Below are 18364 nucleotides of genomic sequence, written 5' to 3'. Positions count from 1 at the left end.
CAGGTACGACTAACAACCTCACTACTGAAGAGACAACGATTTTTGGTAAGTGAATGACGTCTCACATACAGTTAGGTCCAGAAATATTTGGACAGTGACACAATTTTCGCGAGTTGGGCTCTGCATGCCACCACATTGGATTTGAAATGAAACCTCTACAACAGAATTCAAGTGCAGATTGTAACGTTTAATTTGAAGGTTTGAACAAAAATATCTGATAGAAATTGTAGGAATTGTACACATTTCTTTACAAACACTCCACATTTTAGGTCAAAAGTAATTGGACAAATAAACCAAACCCAAACAAAATATTTTTATTTTCAATATTTAGTTGCGAATGCTTTGGAGGCAATCACTGCCTTAAGTCTGGAACCCATGGACATCACCAAACGCTGGGTTTCCTCCTTCTTAATGCTTTTCCAGGCCTTTACAGCCGCAGCCTTCAGGTCTTGCTTGTTTGTGGGTCTTTTCGTCTTAAGTCTGGATTTGAGCAAGTGAAATGCATGCTCAATTGGGTTAAGATCTGGTGATTGACTTGGCCATTGCAGAATGTTCCACTTTTTTGCACTCATGAACTCCTGGGTAGCTTTGTCTGTATGCTTGGGGTCATTGTCCATCTGTACTATGAAGCGCCGTCCGATCAACTTTGCGGCATTTGGCTGAATCTGGGCTGAAAGTATATCCCGGTACACTTCAGAATTCATCCGGCTACTCTTGTCTGCTGTTATGTCATCAATAAACACAAGTGACCCAGTGCCATTGAAAGCCATGCATGCCCATGCCATCATGTTGCCTCCACCATGTTTTACAGAGGATGTGGTGTGCCTTGGATCATGTGCCGTTCCCTTTCTTCTCCAAACTTTTTTCTTCCCATCATTCTGGTACAGGTTGATCTTTGCCTCATCTGTCCATAGAATACTTTTCCAGAACTGAGCTGGCTTCATGAGGTGTTTTTCAGCAAATTTAACTCTGGCCTGTCTATTTTTGGAATTGATGAATAGTTTGCATCTAGATGTGAACCCTTTGTATTTACTTTCATGGAGTCTTCTCTTTACTGTTGACTTAGAGACAGATACACCTACTTCACTGAGAGTGTTCTGGACTTCAGTTGATGTTGTGAACGGGTTCTTCTTCACCAAAGAAAGTATGCGGCGATCATCCACCACTGTTGTCATCCGTGGACGCCCAGGCCTTTTTGAGTTCCCAAGCTCACCAGTCAATACCTTTTTTCTCAGAATGTACCCGACTGTTGATTTTGCTACTCCAAGCATGTCTGCTATCTCTCTGATGGATTTTTTCTTTTTTTTCAGCCTCAGGATGTTCTGCTTCACCTCAATTGAGAGTTCCTTAGACCGCATGTTGTCTGGTCACAGCACCAGCTTCCAAATGCAAAACCACACACCTGTAATCAACCCCAGACCTTTTAACTACTTCATTGATTACAGGTTAACGAGGGAGACGCCTTCAGAGTTAATTGCAGCCCTTAGAGTCCCTTGTCCAATTACTTTTGGTCCCTTTAAAAAGAGGAGGCTATGCATTACAGAGCTATGATTCCTAAACCCTTTCTCCGATTTGGATGTGAAAACTCTCATATTGCAGCTGGGAGTGTGCACTTTCAGCCCATATTATATATATATAATTGTATTTCTGAACATGTTTTTGTAAACAGCTAAAATAACAAAACTTGTGTCACTGTCCAAATATTTCTGGACCTAACTGTACCATACATACATACGATTTTTTGCCTCTTTTGCGATCGTTTAAGGTCGCTCATACGTGTTACACGCTGCAACGTCGCTAACGACGCTGGATGTGCGTCACAAACACCATGACCACGACGATATATCGTTAACGATGTTGCAGCGTGTAAATGGCCCTTAACTCCAGCTTCCCTGGCACACTACGTGAAAGACATAGTCCTGGCTAGGTGTGTGGACTTGTATTGTATGGGCTATATGCCCTTGCAGGCCACATTTTACTGTTGGCTTTGGCTGGCCAGAACCAGATGACGTCTTGCTTCTGCAAGGAGCCCACAAGTTCAGTTTCAATAGTAACTCTTTACGGTTCTTCCATAACAATTTTACACACAAGAAAATGGGATTCGGGGGTATATGCTGACCAGATTTTAATCCAAATTGCTGCGCTCAAAAAAGCAGCATGTCACTTATTTTGTGTGCTTTGGATGCTGCTCCCACTCTGTCTATGGGAGAGGCTGCATCCAGAGCGCATGAAATCGGCATCTATTCTGCAGATCCAAATCGCTGCAGAATATTTGTCATGGCAGCACACAACGTGCGCACACAGCCTTATAGCGTGGGCTGAGAATCGTCCTTACCACCCCCTCTAATGAGTTTTACAGGGAGTGCAATGTTCTTTTCTGCAGGGCTATTGTAAAGAACAGATTGTGAGGATTCTAGTTAACCCCAGAACGCATACCTGGGGCCTCGCAGGCCTGCTAGGTCATTTGTTTTCTATGGTAGATTGAATTGCTTGCGCGTTCTAGGGTTAAGTGACACAGCAGCTGATGGCAGCAGTATAGATCTGAGAAACCTGGTGAAAGGGTTTTCTCCAAGAGTTTTCTACTAAACCATTATTGATTACCTATTTCATCAAATGGCTTTACCAATAGGGACAACAATGTAGGTTGCGTAGATCGGCAACTTGCTTGCGGCCTCTCTGCAATTTGGAATAAAATATAACTTTCCACAGGGGACAAGATGTGTCAAGAAATGTAAAAAATAAACTCAGTCATACCTACTGGTACGGTACCCATGACCAGCACAGGGACAAGAAGCGGTGATGTCACCATTCCACCTTTCGTCAAACCGCTGCGGCGGCCTAGGATTGGCTGCAGCAGCCAGCTAACTTTAGCAGCATTTGATCATATGGTTTATTAACAAACGCTGCTCATAGTCACCTGACTGTTGCAACCAATCACAAGCTTCAGCAGTCCAGCGGTTCTTTGAATGACCCTTCAAATAGTATGATGCCCCCAGATAGCATGGGGGCTGATGCTCCCTCAAATAGCATGATGGCCCACATAGAGCAAACCAAAATAATGATGGCCTCCGTATAGCACTACAAATATTATGATTGCCCCCACATAGCCCTTAAAATAGAATGATGGCCCCCACATAGTACATCAAATAGTATGATGGCCTCAATATAGTACATCAAATAGTATGATGGCCTCCACACAGTACTCCAAATAGTATAATCCCCCCCCCCCCAAGTAGCATGCTGGCCCAGCATAGTACTCCAAAAAGTATAATGGCCTCCACATAGCTCTCAAAATAGTATTATAGCCCCCACAAACACCTCTAAATAGTCTGATAGCTCTCCCAATAGTATGATGGCCCCCATAAAACCTTCCAAATAGTATGATGCCCCCAAATAGCATGGAGGCTGATGCTCCCTTTTCCTTCATTGCTTTCAATTGTATCTGTAACCAGAATACAGTTGAAAGTCAGGTGGGGGGGCAGGGACAGCGCTGGCACCAGGCTTCCCAGACATATGGGCCCCATAGCGGTCTCATAGTCTGTAGTACACCACTGTCCATGAGAAAGGTGTTAAAGGGGTGGTTCACCCATTTTTTTTATTTTCTGTATGAGCTATACTTACCTTTCTAGGCGTCTTCTCCATTGCCTTCTGTTTCCAGTTCTGGCACTGAGCGGCGCTATGCTGCACGCTCAGTGCCGGTCACATGACCCCCTGGAGCTGTGGCCGCCGGCATCCTCTGACGTCCCGGCATTTCCGGGCTCTCAAACAAGACGGGTACGTCACAGGATGCCGGCGCCACTCAGATTGAGTGACAGGGCTGTGGGCGGTGACTACCGCACGTCACAGCCCAGCATCGAGGGGAGGAGCCGGAGGACGTCACTGTGGAGCCGGCGTCCTGCAGAGAGGCTGAGACACGGGGCGCCAGGGTGCAGTACAGGGGGGTCTTTAGCTGAATCCCCCCCTGCACGTAAGTATGTGCTCACACTCTCCACCCGCCCGCTCTGCTGCGATGTCAGGAGAGCGGCCGGTGTCGGGCAGTGTGATCATCTGCTCCTCCCAGCAGCAAGACACTGACAGGCATGTCACCGCTGTGCTCTGCCATCTGTCCTGCTGCATGGGACCAACTGTCTGCACTCTGTCACCTGCACCACAAGTCACAGAGTGGAGACAGTTGGTGACAGAGCACCTCTGCCCCCCCCCCTGTTCTTTCCCCACTCTCTTCTCTCCCCCCACTCTTCTCCCCCCACTCTTCTCCCCCTCCCCTCTTCCCCCTCTTCTCTGCCCCCCTCTTATCCCTCTCCCCCTCTTATCCCTCTCTCCCCTCCCCTCTCTTTTCCCTCGCTCTCTTCCCCCCTCGCTCTCTTTTCCTCCCCCCTGCGCTCTCTTTTCCTCCCCCCTCGCTCTTTTTTTCCTCACCCCTCGCTCTCTTTTCCTCCCCCCTCGCTCTCTTTTCCTCCCCCCTTGCTCTCTTTTCCTCCCCCCTGCGCTCTCTTTTCCTCCCCCCTGCGCTCTCTTTTCCTCACCCCTGCGCTCTCTTTTCCTCACCCCTCGCTCTCTTTTCCTCCCCCCTCGCTCTCTTTTCCTCCCCCTCGCTCTCTTTTCCTCCCCCTCGCTCTCTTTTCCTCCCCCCTGCGCTCTCTTTTCCTCCCCCCTGCGCTCTCTTTTCCTCACCCCTGCACTCTCTTTTCCTCACCCCTCGCTCTCTTTTCCTCACCCCTCGCTCTCTTTTCCTCCCCCCTGCGCTCTCTTTTCCTCCCCCCTGCGCTCTCTTTTCCTCCCCCCTGCGCTCTCTTTTCCTCCCCCTGCGCTCTCTTTTTTTCCTCCCGCGCTCTCTTTTTTTCCTCCCGCGCTCTCTTTTTTTCCTCCCCCCTGCGCTCTCTTTCCACCCCCCCGGTCGCTCTCTCCCCCCCCCCCCCCCGCTCGCTTTCTTTTCCTCCCCCCCCTCGCTCGCTCTCTTTTCCCTCGCTCTCTCAGAAATCTCTCCATCGTGGAGGGGTGAGAGGGAGTAATAAACATGGAGTCCCTACTGTGTCTGTGTATTTATTTCTAATAAAGTATTTTTCTCTGTGTGGTCTTTTTTTTTTTAACCCTTTATTGGAGATTCTTAATGGCCAGGTCAACCTTGGCCTGACATTTAGAATCTCGGGCTTTATACCAGCGGGTAAAACATAGCTGGTATTAACCCCTTATTACCCAGCGTGCCACCTGCCACCAGGGCCACTGGAAGAGTTGGATACAGCGCCAGAAGATGGCGCTTCTATAAAAGCGCCATTTTCTGGGGCGGCTGTGGACTGCAATTCGCAGCGGGGGGCCCAGAAAGTTTGGGCACCCTTCACTGCGGATTCCAATCCCCAGCTGCCTAGTTGTACCTGGCTGGACTCAAAAATTCGGCGAAGCCCATGTCATTTTTTTTTTTAATTATTTCATGAAATTCATGAAATTAAAAAAAAAAAAAGGGCTTCTCTATATTTTTGGTTCCCAGCCGGGTACAACTAGGCAGCTGGGGGTTGGGGGCAGCCCGTAGCTGCCTGCTGTACCTGGCTAGCATACAAAAATATGGCGAAGCCCACGTCATTTTCTTAAAAACGTTTTCAGGGAAAAACCTTTATAAAAAAAAAAAAAAAAAAATGCTTCCCTGCATTTCTATTGCCAGTGAAAGTAACACCAAGCAGCGGGGGCTAGCAGCCAGTAGCTGCTTTGGTTACCCTTAGCAACAGAAAATGCAGCGGGAGCCCACAAACAATGTGATTTTTTTTTTTTTTTATTTTTAATTAATTTTTTTTTAAAAAAAACGGCATGGGCTTCGCCCATCGAGCACCAGAGCATTTTACTGCTCAATTCATCCCAAGTAATCAGATGACTCCAGTGTCGGCCGATTACTTGTTCTGTGTCCCCCTGCATCCATCGCAGCGTGTACGGGCTGTGAGGTCAGCGGAGTGGAGACAGTGACATGCTCTGCTCTGACACATAGTGTGCTGCATGTCACTATCTTTCTCCACTCTGGCACTTGTAGTGCAGGTGACCGGATGCTGCATGTCACGTTTTTGCCGCGATTTGGTGCCTTTTTTGCTGCGTTTTTGCTCACTGCGTTTTTAATCAGTGCACAATGCCATTAAAGATTGTTGATGAAAAAAATAAAAAAGGTCTGATGTCATTTCCTTATTCAAAATGTTCATTGTATGCAGGAGAGCAGACAGCAGCTGCAGAACTACAAGGCTCAGCATCCTCCATCCAGGACTCTATGCAGTTTTTTACCCAAAAAGAAAAAAAAATGACGTGGGCTTCGCCATATTTTTGTATGCTAGCCGGGTACAGCAGGCAGGTACGGGCTGCCCCCAACCCCCAGCTGCCTAGTTGTACCCGGCTGGGAACCAAAAATATAGAGAAGCCCTTTTTTTTTTTAATTATTTCATGAATTTCATGAAATAATTTAAAAAAAAAATGACGTGAGCTTCGCCTAATTTTGGTGTCCAGCCGGGTACAACTAGGCAGCTGGGGATTGGAATCCACAGTGAAGGGTGCCCATGCTTTCTGGGCACCCCCACTGCGAATTGCAGTCCGCAGCCACCCCAGAAAATGGCGCTTTCATAGAAGCGCCATCTTCTGGCGCTGTATCCAACTCTTCCAGCTGCCCTGATGCCGGGTGGCTAGCCGGGTAATAATGGAGTTAGGACTAGCTGTATATTATCAGCTAGCCCTAAGCCCGAAATTCATGGTGTCACGCCAATATTAGACATGGCCACCATGAATTTCTAGTAATGATAAGAAAAAAAAAAAAACACAACACACAGAAAAATATTTTTATTAGAAATAAAACACAACACAATTAGTGACTCCATCTTTATTGAAATAAACCCCCCTCCGCAGTAATCCTGGGTCAGGGTCCCGCGCCGTCCAATCCGGATCCAATATCATCTGATCGGTTTGCTGGAAGGAAGGCAAAGCGATCAGATGATGTGTCGGGATAAAGGATGTGAATCACATCATACATCAGCTGATTGTATAAAAGCCGATTATACAATCAGCTGATGCATCAGTGCAAAAAAAAATAAAAATAAATAAATACTCACTTATGTGCTGATGACCGGCAGCTCCTGGAGCGGAGTCTGATCCTGGCCCATCACTGCAGCAGCTGCCGGTCATCAGCTGATGAAGTCCCCTGACGGCAGGATCAGCTGATAGCCGGCCGGGCGCGAAAAAGCCGGCGAGACTACGATCAGCTGATGCGTCAGGTGACTGCATCAGGTGATCCACGGCCAGGTCCTGCAAGCTTCATGCATGCACCGGGGAGACTGCACACAGCCGAAGCGGCGGGACCGGGACAGGGGCTGGAAGCAAGCATGGCACCTGGACCCTGCAGACAGGTGAGTATGACATACACACTCACATACACACTCACTCACACACTGTATATACACACACACACTGTATATACGCACACTCACATACACATACACTGTATATACGCGCACACACACACTTTCTTCCCCTGGCTGTGTAGAGCAGTGCTGTCTCTGTATGATTGATCTCAGTGCACATCCACTGGGAACGGGAAGAGGCAGGGAGGAGGGTTTGGGTGGGAGCAGAGTGGGTGTATTAGACACAGTGGGTGTGTTAGATAAGCCAGACACCGCCCTAAAGCCACAAAGAATTCTGGGACTTGTAGGAACTGAACACAGGAAGTCAGAGGAGAGATTAACCCCATCAGAGCTGGAGCCAGCAATGACCGTGTGCTGCTAGTGCACAATGAAAGGTAATTTTGCTGAAAAAACATAATAGATGTGTTGAGGGGCACATATTAGCAAGATTTATCAGAAAAAAAAAATCAGTTTTGGTAACTGGACAACTTCTTTAACATATTCAATGGGCAACCCTTTTATGGCCATTATACGCATTATACCAAAGTCACTTGAACAAGTCGATATCGGTAGGATCAACCAACAGTCAAATGTATATAGGGGCCTCCGAACTCTCCCACAACCGATGTCAAGGGAGAGAAAGATGCGACACATCGGATTTCCAACTTCCGATCCTTTTGCTCTCTGGGAGATAAGTCGCTGCCAGAGGAGTCTGGAAACAGATCTGTTACAGAGAACGTGAGACCTCGGCCCGGTGTATAAGGGACTCGGGAGAGATAGCTATAAGTCGAATAGTCATCTAAGGCTGCTTTCACACTTCCGTTGTTTTGCATCCATTACACAGTCGATTGTGTGACTCATGATGCGTTGCAGATAGTGTCACAACTGATGTGACTGATGCTGCAGAACAACGATCCGTTTTGGGGGGGTTCAGTTTTACCGGCGGCAGACTATTGTGAACAATCAGCTGATCAACCGGTGGCCGAGAGAGAGTAAATCAATGTTTTTGTGATAAAAAAAAAAAGCTGAGCATGCACAGTGAAAAAATAAAGGATTCCGCCACTCAAAAAACGCTACATGCTGCATTCGCTCCGCCCGACGGTCACCGACAAAACAACTGATGTGCCGCAGGGCGGATGCAATGCAAGACCATCCGTTGCAATCCGCCCTTAATAGAAGCCTATGAGGAATAAACGGTTTCCTGCAACGATTACCGTAATTCCTCAAGGCGGCGTATTGCAACGGATACCGCACAACGGAAGTGGGAAAGCAGCCTAATGGGTACGGGGGGCTTTAGATATCAGATTGCTTTGGGTTAAAATAACAATAGATATATCAACAAAGCTCTGATGAAGTTGCCGAAGGCTGGAGGAGAGACCACAGAATTGTGTGTAGGTATTAATTAATCTCTTGTATTATCGTTAAAATAGAAAGTAACACACACATTTGTCTATTTGGTAAGTTTAATAATACTGAGCAATGTAGCCGACATTAACCTTTGTTACATAAAATGAATCCAGGGAAGATTTGCCAACTTTTCTTCATATGTTTTTCTTGGGATGTATTCACACTAAGCAGTTATTGCTTGTTTGTTTGATACAATATTCAAGAATTATAGCAAAAAAAACATTATTTGATGGCCCATTTTGTAGAAATCAGTTTGTCTGTGCATGTATTTCCAACAGGAACCAACTTCACAGATGTAACTATCATCTGACAATGCGTCATTTTCGGAACAAAGGCACTCATTATTTTAGCATGATTAGGAATGTTTTCCCACATAAAGAGTTCCATCTGTAGACAACTGATACAGGACTTGGAAACTCAGTCTGAAGGGAAGAAATTCTCAGCTGTCTAATATTATACGCTAGAAGAATGACTATAACGACCATATACAAAAGCTTGTCTGTTGGAAGGATTTTGAGATGTTTGTGGTTATAGTCAGAATTAGCAGAGTGTATATGTATTAGGCTATGTGCCCATGATCCGGACATGTTGCGTCCTGTCCTTCGGGGCCGCGAGTGCTGTCTGCAGAAGACTGCAGCTGCCCGTGTCAATGATCAGGGTTCGAGCTGATGAGGACTTTCTCTCTGCGGAGAATACTCGTGGTTCCACAGCAATAAATTGACAAGCTGCAGTTCGGCAGGCGGCACGCCAGGTCAGTTTTCCACAGGGAGATCAGAGAGAAAGACCGCAGTGGCCCTTCTGGGCATGGGCGGCTATGGTCTTCTGCGGAGAGCATTCGTGGCTTCACAGGAGAGGACACCTCATGTCACAGGGAGAACAGAGAGAAAGACCACAGGGGACCAAACCCTGATCGGGGGCATTGGCAACTGTGGTCTCTTGCAGAGAGCACTCGCTGCCCTGCAGGAGAGGACATGCTGTGTCCAGGACACAGCATGTCCAAATTGTGGGTATGTACACTTAAGAGCACTTCTTTGTAACTACTGTGACGTTTAAGTGTACATGCCCACGATCAGGGCTCAGAGTGTTTTGGACACCGCGTGCTTCAGCTGTGTTGTACAGTACAAGCACAGTGGACGGGATTTTTAGAAATCCCATGCCCACTGTGGTTGTTTTTCCCACAGCAAAAACTGACCTGCGGTGCGGCGTCTCGAGCCGCAGCATGTCAATTATTTGCTGCGGAGTCACAGCAAGAGACCGCAACTGCCCGAGCCCAAATCGTGGGTACGGGAAGCTACAGTATCCTGCAGTCTCCAGCGGGTCCTGATCGTGTGCACGTACCCTAAGTGGAACCCTTATTTCTATATTTCAGTTTTTTCATAACTTAAATGATCCAATTATCTTCATGGAATTCTTATGAAAATCTTTTGCGGATAAGAATTTCTGAGTGCAAAGCACTCAGTAATTAGTGTTAAATAAAACATGTAAGGAGTGTGAAAAATTGTGAAAATTGAGAGTCCCCAGTGGTTGATACCTTTTAGCGGTTTCTCAGTTAACTATTCAAGGGAACCTGTCAGGTGATTTATGCTGCCCAAACTGCAAACAGCATGAATCGCAGGGAAAAATGAGGAAAGGAACTTCCAGCTCTCATTAAAATTATTTTCTTGTGTTTTATTCCAACATATAGAAAAAGTAGAAAAAGTGACAGATTCACGAGGCACCTATTGTAAGTAGCAATCCTAAAAGTCAAAATTGACTCTCCAATGAGCCGTCATATGACAAGGATCGTTGGAGAGTCACTTTTGACTTTTAGGATTGCTACTTCCAATAGGTGGCACTAGAGTTCATCTCCTTCCTCCCTGAAGGACGATTTGCATATTTCCCCGAGGAGCATTGCAGCTATAAGTCTCCTCACTGGCAGCAAGATTGGTTTGTTAGTCGCCGCAAGGAAAAAAGTTTTCCCCTTAGATTCACATGACAAACAACTTTGTTAAAAAGTGACGCGTTTCGGCTGCACACAGCCTGAAAAAGGCTGTGTGCAGCCGAAACGCATCGCTTTTTCACAATTTTGTTTGTCATGTTAATCTGACACGTTTTCTATATGTTGGAATAAAACACAAGAAAATTATTTTAATGAGAGTTTGAAGTTCTTTTCCTCATTTTTTACTGTTGGTCTATGGGAAGTACCACGGTATCCTTCCTTGTTCCGGGCACGCTGATGGCCGATGGTAATAGCTGAGCTGGTTTTTCCTTTCCATGATTGCAGCCAGGTATATTATTCTCCGGCATTTTAGAAAAAGTATATTTTGAAGATCCATCCACTAGCTGGAGACCAGAAGTCCGGTTTATCCCCCTGGTCTGACTATTCCCAGTGCCACTGCAGGTGATTGACAGGACCTTCCTGTGAGTGTACATAGAGAGAGACCTGTCAATTATCTGCAGCAGGGTCGGACAATTCCCATCCCTGCTTATGGATCGTCAAAGTATCGTTTTGCTGGTAAGAATTCCCATCTTTTAGAGGAAGGGGGGTTTGCTCCTTTCAAATCTTTCCGATAATATACAAATAGATTAGATTCTGAAATTGTAAACTATTTGCCTTTGCATACTTGTTTCTGTGTCTATTTTTGTTTGTTTTGTTTGCTTGCTTTTTAAAAAAAAATAAAAAAAAAACCAAAATAAAATAAAAATAAAATCTCTGGTTGAGTCCTGGAGGATTTTAGGTCAATCTGCTTGTGTAGTAACTGATAACAAACCTTTTTTGGCGAATAAAATTATCGGAAGTTCTCTAGTAGCTTTTCATAGCTTAGAAAAGTGACTGCGTTTACAGGAAAGGCCCGAAGACTGTTTGCAGTGAGTCCTTTACACAGCACGCGAAGTCCTTCTTGTTTAATGCTCGTACAAATACAGTCAAGTATTCCCCGATATTGGACGCCTTGCATCCCATCCATCTGCAAGCGACTCTTTATTACATCCATTGGGTTTGCAGCTGCCCATCCTATTGTCCCGGCACATCCACCAGCAAAGAGCATAGTCCAGGAGTCTGATGTGAAAAGAAAAGGATTACATCTAAATATTTTTACTAAATGTAACAAAACAATGTAATTATCATATAGACTCAGTGTTCTCTTGTTTTGAGCCATGATATTGCACAATATCATAACAGTATATTAAAGGGTTTGTCCAAGGAAACCAAGTTATCACCTAAATCGCTGATCGCTGGATTTCCCAATGCTGGGAACCGACTCTGATTGTGAGACAGAGGAACTTTTATCCCAACCGGAAAACATTTAAGCCTATTACATAATGGCATGGCAGGTTGGATGCTCGACCGTTAGGCTACTTTCACATATCCGGTTTTTGCTCTGCGGCACAATACGGCGCTCTGCAGAAAAACCGCAACCGTTTTTTTTGCCGCCGGTTGCGGGTTTTTTTTGCATAGACTTACATTAGTGCCGTATTGTGCCGCATGGGCGTGCGTTCGGTCCGGTTTTTGCCGCATGCAGCAGATTTAGCCGATGCCGCGGCCGGATGGAACGTTGCCTGCAACGTTTTTTGCTCTGGCAAAAAAAACGCATCGCGCCGCATCCGGCCGCTGCTGCGCATTTTTCAATGCATGCCTATGGACGCCGGATGCGGCGCGATGCGGAAAAAACGCATCCGGCCGCCGCATGCGGTTTCTTCCATTGCGCATGCTCAGTAGCATGCCGCAACTGGAAAAAAACGGACCAGCCGCATGTAAAAACTTATGCAAAGGATGCGGTGTTTTCGCCGCATCCGTTGCATAGGTTTCACAGCCGGATAGAGCCGCATGGCTCAAACCGGATGTGTGAAAGTAGCCTTTCTCCATTCTTTATGTGGTTGCTGTAAAAAGTCGAGTGCAGTACTTGATATCCCAATAGGCAATGCCTGGAGCTCTGGTCAGACATATACACTGCTGCTCCATTTGGGAATAAGTTTCACATTCTGCCGATCATGCGGGTCCCAGCAGTGGGAACCCACTGACCAACCAAGTATCACCTATTCTGTGGATATACTATAAGGCTATGTCCGCACTTTGCGTTTTCACCTGCGTTTCAGGTGCGTTTAGGATCAGTTTTGAACTGCAGCATTTTTGTGCCCAAATTTTTTTCCATTAAAGACAATGAGAATTCATGATTTCTTGTCCGCACTTTGCGTTTCCAAACGCATCTCAAAATTTGCATAAGTTTGGTCAAAAACCATGCGTTCAGAAAAGGACCCTGTCAATTCTTTTTGCCATTTGTGGTGCGTTTTGTTAACATTGAAGTCAATGAGAAGTAGCAAAAAGCAAGAAATATCAAAATTCCTGCGTTTTACCTGCTTTTTCATTGCAGAAAACATGCGTTTTGGACTACCAAAACGCATGCTTTTTGGACATCAAAATAATGATTTGATATGACCCTTTACACACACACATAATCCGACAATTAAATTTAAGAATAATATGCATTTATTGCTATTTTACCAATAAAATGTATATTAACGCTATAATTTTATTAAATATATCTTTTTCCATTATTTTTCCCATTAATATAGATTTGTCCCTTTTTTTTCTACATTTTCATTCCGTTTGACTGTTTAAACTTTATTTAGTAGTGTCTTGATGTTCAAAACGCATCTGACAAAACAAAGGTGAAAAAGCAGGTAAAAAGCGCTGAAAACGCATCTAAAACGCTGTAAATACGCATGCGTTTTCAGCGCTAAATTTCTGAAAAAGGCAACTTTGGCTAAATCAATTAAGGCTAAAACGTGCGTTTACAACTGCATGTAGGACGACGGAAAGTGCGCACATAGCCTAAGGCTATGTCCGCACTTTGCGTTTTTACCTGCGTTTTTAAGTGCAGCGTTTTCATGCCAAAATCTCTGCGTTCTGCTTTTCAAGCAAAGTCAATGAGACATTGAGCTTTCTTGTCCGCACTTTGCTGTTCAAAACTCTGCGTTTAATTTGCATAAATTTGGCCAAAAAACTCAGCGTTCAAAGAAGCAACATGTCAATAGTTTTTGCCATTTTGGCTGTGTTTTGATATCATTGAAGTCAATGAGAAATGTCAGAACGCATCAAATCTCAAAATTCTAGCGTTTTACCTGCTTTTTGGATGCTGAAAACATGCGTTTTTGACTTTGAAAACGCATGTTCTTTGAACTTAATATTAATGGAATGATATGTCCCTTTACACACACACATAGTCCGACAATTAAAAGATTGAAATCCCATATTTTTTTGTTAATTTTAACATAATTATTAACAAATATTTATTATTATATTAAAATTAGCTAATTTTTGTCTGATTTAAATCATGATATTTGTTATCAATTTTTTCATAGTGTTTGTATATTTAAACTTTATTAACCAGTGTCTTTTTAATCAAAACGCATCTGACTAAAAGCCAGCAAAAAGTAGGTAAAAAGATTTCAAAACGAGGTCAAAACGCGGTCAAAACGCATGCGTATTTACTGCGTTTTTGCGATCCGACCAAACATTTGCAAAGACAATTTCTGTCAAAATATGTGTTTTGAACTGCAACTACGACGATGCAAAGTGCGGACATAGCCTTATATAATCAATATTAACTTTTCAAAGATACTCATCGCATTAGGCCCGTTTCACATGTCAGTGAAAAATACTGACGTTTTTCACTGGCGTGTAAAACACGCACATGCCCCTCCGTGTGCCGTGAATTACGGCACACGTGGGTTGTCTAAGTGCAATCTGGGCTCCGTTCTCCGTGGCCCGTGATTGCACTTAGAAATCAACTCACCTGTGCGCGCTCCCGCTCTCCATGGTGCTGATCGCTCCCGCGGTGCAGCATCCGACCGGCGCTGACCCCCGCAGCAGCTGCTTCCGGGTCGGCTGTGTCGTGCATCATCAATATGCGCGACAGTAATGAGCCGGCTCAGAAGCAGCAGGCTGCACGGGCTGCAGAGGACATCGCTGGAGCCGGGTGAGTAAAAATGTTTTTTATTTTAAATGCACGTTTTTTTCTGGCACGTGTTTCACGGACCACACCACTGCGTGGTCCGTGGGACATCAGTGATGCCAGAAAAAAATGGACATGTCTCCGTGCGGCAATCACGCACACGCGGGTACGCTGCACGGAGACACGTGCAGTGAAAAATCACTGATGTGTGAGCAGACCCATTCATTATAATGGGTCTGCGTATGTCAGTGATTCTGGTAGTTTAAAAAAAAGCACAAACGTCCCAGAATCACTGATGTGTGAAATAGGCCTAAGGCTGGTTTCAGACGTCTGTGTTTTAGGTACGTGTGACATTCGTTTTTAATACGGATGTCACACGTACCCATGTTACCCTATTGTGCACTCTTACACCGCCGTGTTTTCACACGGACCATGTGGCCCCGCTATTTCACACGGAGACGTGCCCGTTTTTTCTCCAGCAGCACGGATGTCACACGGATTGCACACAATTGTGATCCGTGTGACATCAGTGTGACACGGGCGGCAGAAAACACGGGTTTTTAAATATAAATATTTTCTATACTTACCTGTATCCAGCAATGCTGTCTCCGACTCTGCTGTCTCCCGCACCTGACCGCCGCTCATTATTTTCATTGATTATTCACTGCAGTGAGCAGCTGAGAGCAGGGGCATCGTGGTGACAGCAAAAGAGACAGCACCGCCAAGGACAGCACTGCCGAGGACAGCATCGCTGGGGACATCGCTAGTGACAGGTGAGTATCCTGCCAGCATTGTGTGCGCAGGGATGTCTGACTCGCCCACCCCAGGGCTATGGGACACCCGGTGCCGGGCCGGACTAGTCCGGTGGTAGTCAGTGGTGGCTGGGCCCGGCTCCGTGGCCCTGGTGGGTGTCAGTAGAATATGTGGCTTGGTGAATAAAGGTTATGTTCGTGACGCCACCTGTGGTATGCGGCTAATAAGCCGCCGCTGCTGTATGAGGCCTCCGGGGGATGATATGGCAGCAATGGTGGTACTACTCCCCACAGGTGGAGCAATGCCCCGGGGCACAGTTGGTGCTTGTGAGTGTCTATGCAGATGAATTAACAGAGGCAACTCCAAGGGTGCAGTTTCAAGTTCTTTACTCACAATTCTTGTCTGGGCCCAGGGGCCCTTGGACTGCTGGGACCACTGTCAGGGACCTCCGCCGTTTCTGGGTGATTCAGAGAGTAAAAGCCGGTACCCTTCTCTTAGTGTCTCTTTCTTCTGCTGTCTTCCTTAGCCTTGCCTTTGTTAGGATGAACCTGGCTTGGCCTCCACTACAGCCTCCAGGCTGGGGGGGTCACCTGTCGGCTGATTACCCCTTTTCTGGAAGTCTGCTATGGGTTCTGGCCCTGGGAGTCTACAACCTTCCCTGGGCCTCGGTTTTTACTGTTTGGAGATGATTTTGCACTCCTCCAGTCTCTAGGGACCGTCCCCTGTCGCAGCTTGATCCCTCCACCGATGTTATTGTGGAACAGGCCACCGTAGCTCTAAACTGCCCCGACAGCTATACAGACTACCCGTGGCCCTGCGACTCCTTCTGTCTCCTACGTGGTGTCACCTGGACCTCTGGGTCCCAGGATCTTCACCAGGAAGCGTCTCCTTCTGTTTCTCTGCTCCTGTCTGACTTGGAGCTTTCTTTCCTTCTTTCTTTCTTTTCTCCTCCTTGCCTGCCTCCAGCAGGCCTCCTCCTCCCTCCTTTCTCTCGTTCTTCTTCTCCAACTACATGCTGGCTCCTCACTCTCTCACTCCCTGAGGTAGACTGAAACTAACTTGACCTTCCTTTCTCTATCTGCTCTCTGGTGGCTCCTCCCACCTCCCCAGTTGCTAAGCTACCACCCTATGGGAGCAGGGATGGGTCTTACGGCCCCTCCCAGCATGCAGCATGGGAGGGTTGTCTGCCACTTTCCCTGGTCCCAGTGTGTTCCTAGCAATGGGTGTAGTGTGGATTTACCAGGGGACCGGAGTTCACTCTCTTCCTCTCCCAGAATGGGGCATCACACCGCTGGATGGGGTGCAATGACCTGTGGCGACGGAAGCCTCAGGGGCGCCACATGTCCAGGAGGTGATCAGATTTCCAATGAACTCTGATGATCTCCTGATGACACCCCTGCAACAACTGCTCTACAGCGAGTGTCACGATGGTGACTTCCATGGGTTCATGAGAGTTCATTGGGAACCCTGATAAGTCTCTGGATGTCACTGCACAAACCGCTGTCACCGGCGATGTCCCCGGTGATGTCCCCAGCAATGCGGTGCTGTACCCAGCCTGTCCCCATGATGTTCCGGCTTCCAGATCCTCAGGCAGTGAATAATCAATGAAAATAATGAGCGGGAGGCAGCAGAGCCAGAGACAACATCCCTGGATACAGGTAAATATAGAACATCTTTTCATTACAGAGACACGTGTTTTACCCGGTACGTGTCACATGTATGCAAACACGGATGTCACACGGATGTCACACGTGTGACACACGTGTAACACATGTATGACACACGTATGACACACGTATGACCATAACCATGCGTGTGACTGATACCTGATTAAACACGGACGTTTGAAACCAGCCTTACATAGAATATAAAGTCAAACCATAATTTTTTCCAAAAGAGTCTTTTTGTTTTATAGACTATCCTGGTTGGCCTCTAGATTCTACCTCTTGTGGTAGGGCTCGTTAAAGAGGGTTAAATAGACAGACATTATAGTCTCTGTTATGTTTGGTGAAGAGGCTATTTGCATCTGTGCATAGAAGTATTCCTCTACAGCTCTCCTGCTGACTCTTTCTCCCAAAAGCCACAGGGAGCCACAGCTAGATTAGGACATACAGTATATGACAAAAGTGAGTACACCCCTCACATTTTTGTAAAAAGTTCATTATAACTTTTCATGGGACAACACTGGAGATCTAATACTTTGATACAATGTTATAATAGAATACTTACAAATATGTGAGGGGTGTACTGACTATTGTGATATACTGTATATTAGGAAGTTCAACCAAGTCCACATGGCTATTTTTAGGTAATTCATTTAATAAAGGAAAGTGTTAATTGAGAAATGTCCACATTTTTTTAAAGCTTAACCCCTTCACGACAGGCCGATTTTTCGCTTTCCGTTTTTTTTTTTTTCGCCATTCTTTTTCTAAGAGACATAACTTTTTTATTTTTCAGTCAATATGGTCATGTGAGGGCTCATTTTTTGCGGGACGAGTTGTACTTTTCAATGAAACCATAGGTTTTACCATATAGTGTAGTGGAAAATGGCAAAAAAATTCCAAATGCAGAAAAATTGCAAAAAAAGTGCGATAGCACTATTGTTTTTGAGATATTTTATTCACTGTGTTCACTGTATGGTAAAACTGATGTGTGGGTGTGATGCCTCAAGTCAGTGCGAGTTCGTAGACACCAAACATGTATAGGTTTACTTTTATATAAGGGGTTAAAAAAAATTTGGAAGTTTATCTGAAAAAAGTGGCGCCCGTTTTACGCCATATTCCGTGACCCGTAGCGTTCTCATTTTTCGGGATCTATGGCTCAGTGATGGCCTTTTTTTTTGCGACTCGAGCTGATGTTTTTAACGGTACTATTTTTGCGCAGATGCTACGTTTTGATCGCCTGTTATTGCAT

General features: G+C 45.8%; 1 protein-coding gene across 5 annotated transcripts in view; it reads right to left on the bottom strand.

The window, feature by feature from the left end:
* Positions 1 to 10847: 10847 nt before the first annotated feature.
* The window catches only part of SLC25A45 (solute carrier family 25 member 45), a 116104-nt gene continuing 108587 nt past the window's right edge, over positions 10848 to 18364 (bottom strand). For all 5 annotated transcript variants that reach the window (XM_075326305.1, XM_075326309.1, XM_075326308.1 and 2 more), the window contains one exon: positions 10848 to 11802. In XM_075326305.1, coding sequence (XP_075182420.1) covers positions 11534 to 11802 — 269 coding nt within the window. In that variant the 3' untranslated portion in view covers positions 10848 to 11533. The remainder of the gene's footprint in view (positions 11803 to 18364) is intronic.

The sequence above is a fragment of the Anomaloglossus baeobatrachus genome, chromosome 10, assembly GCF_048569485.1.
Source record: "Anomaloglossus baeobatrachus isolate aAnoBae1 chromosome 10, aAnoBae1.hap1, whole genome shotgun sequence".
Classification (NCBI taxonomy): Eukaryota; Metazoa; Chordata; class Amphibia; order Anura; family Aromobatidae; genus Anomaloglossus; species Anomaloglossus baeobatrachus.
Note: the sequence above shows the minus strand (reverse complement) of the source record. Positions and strands in the feature narration are given on the sequence as shown.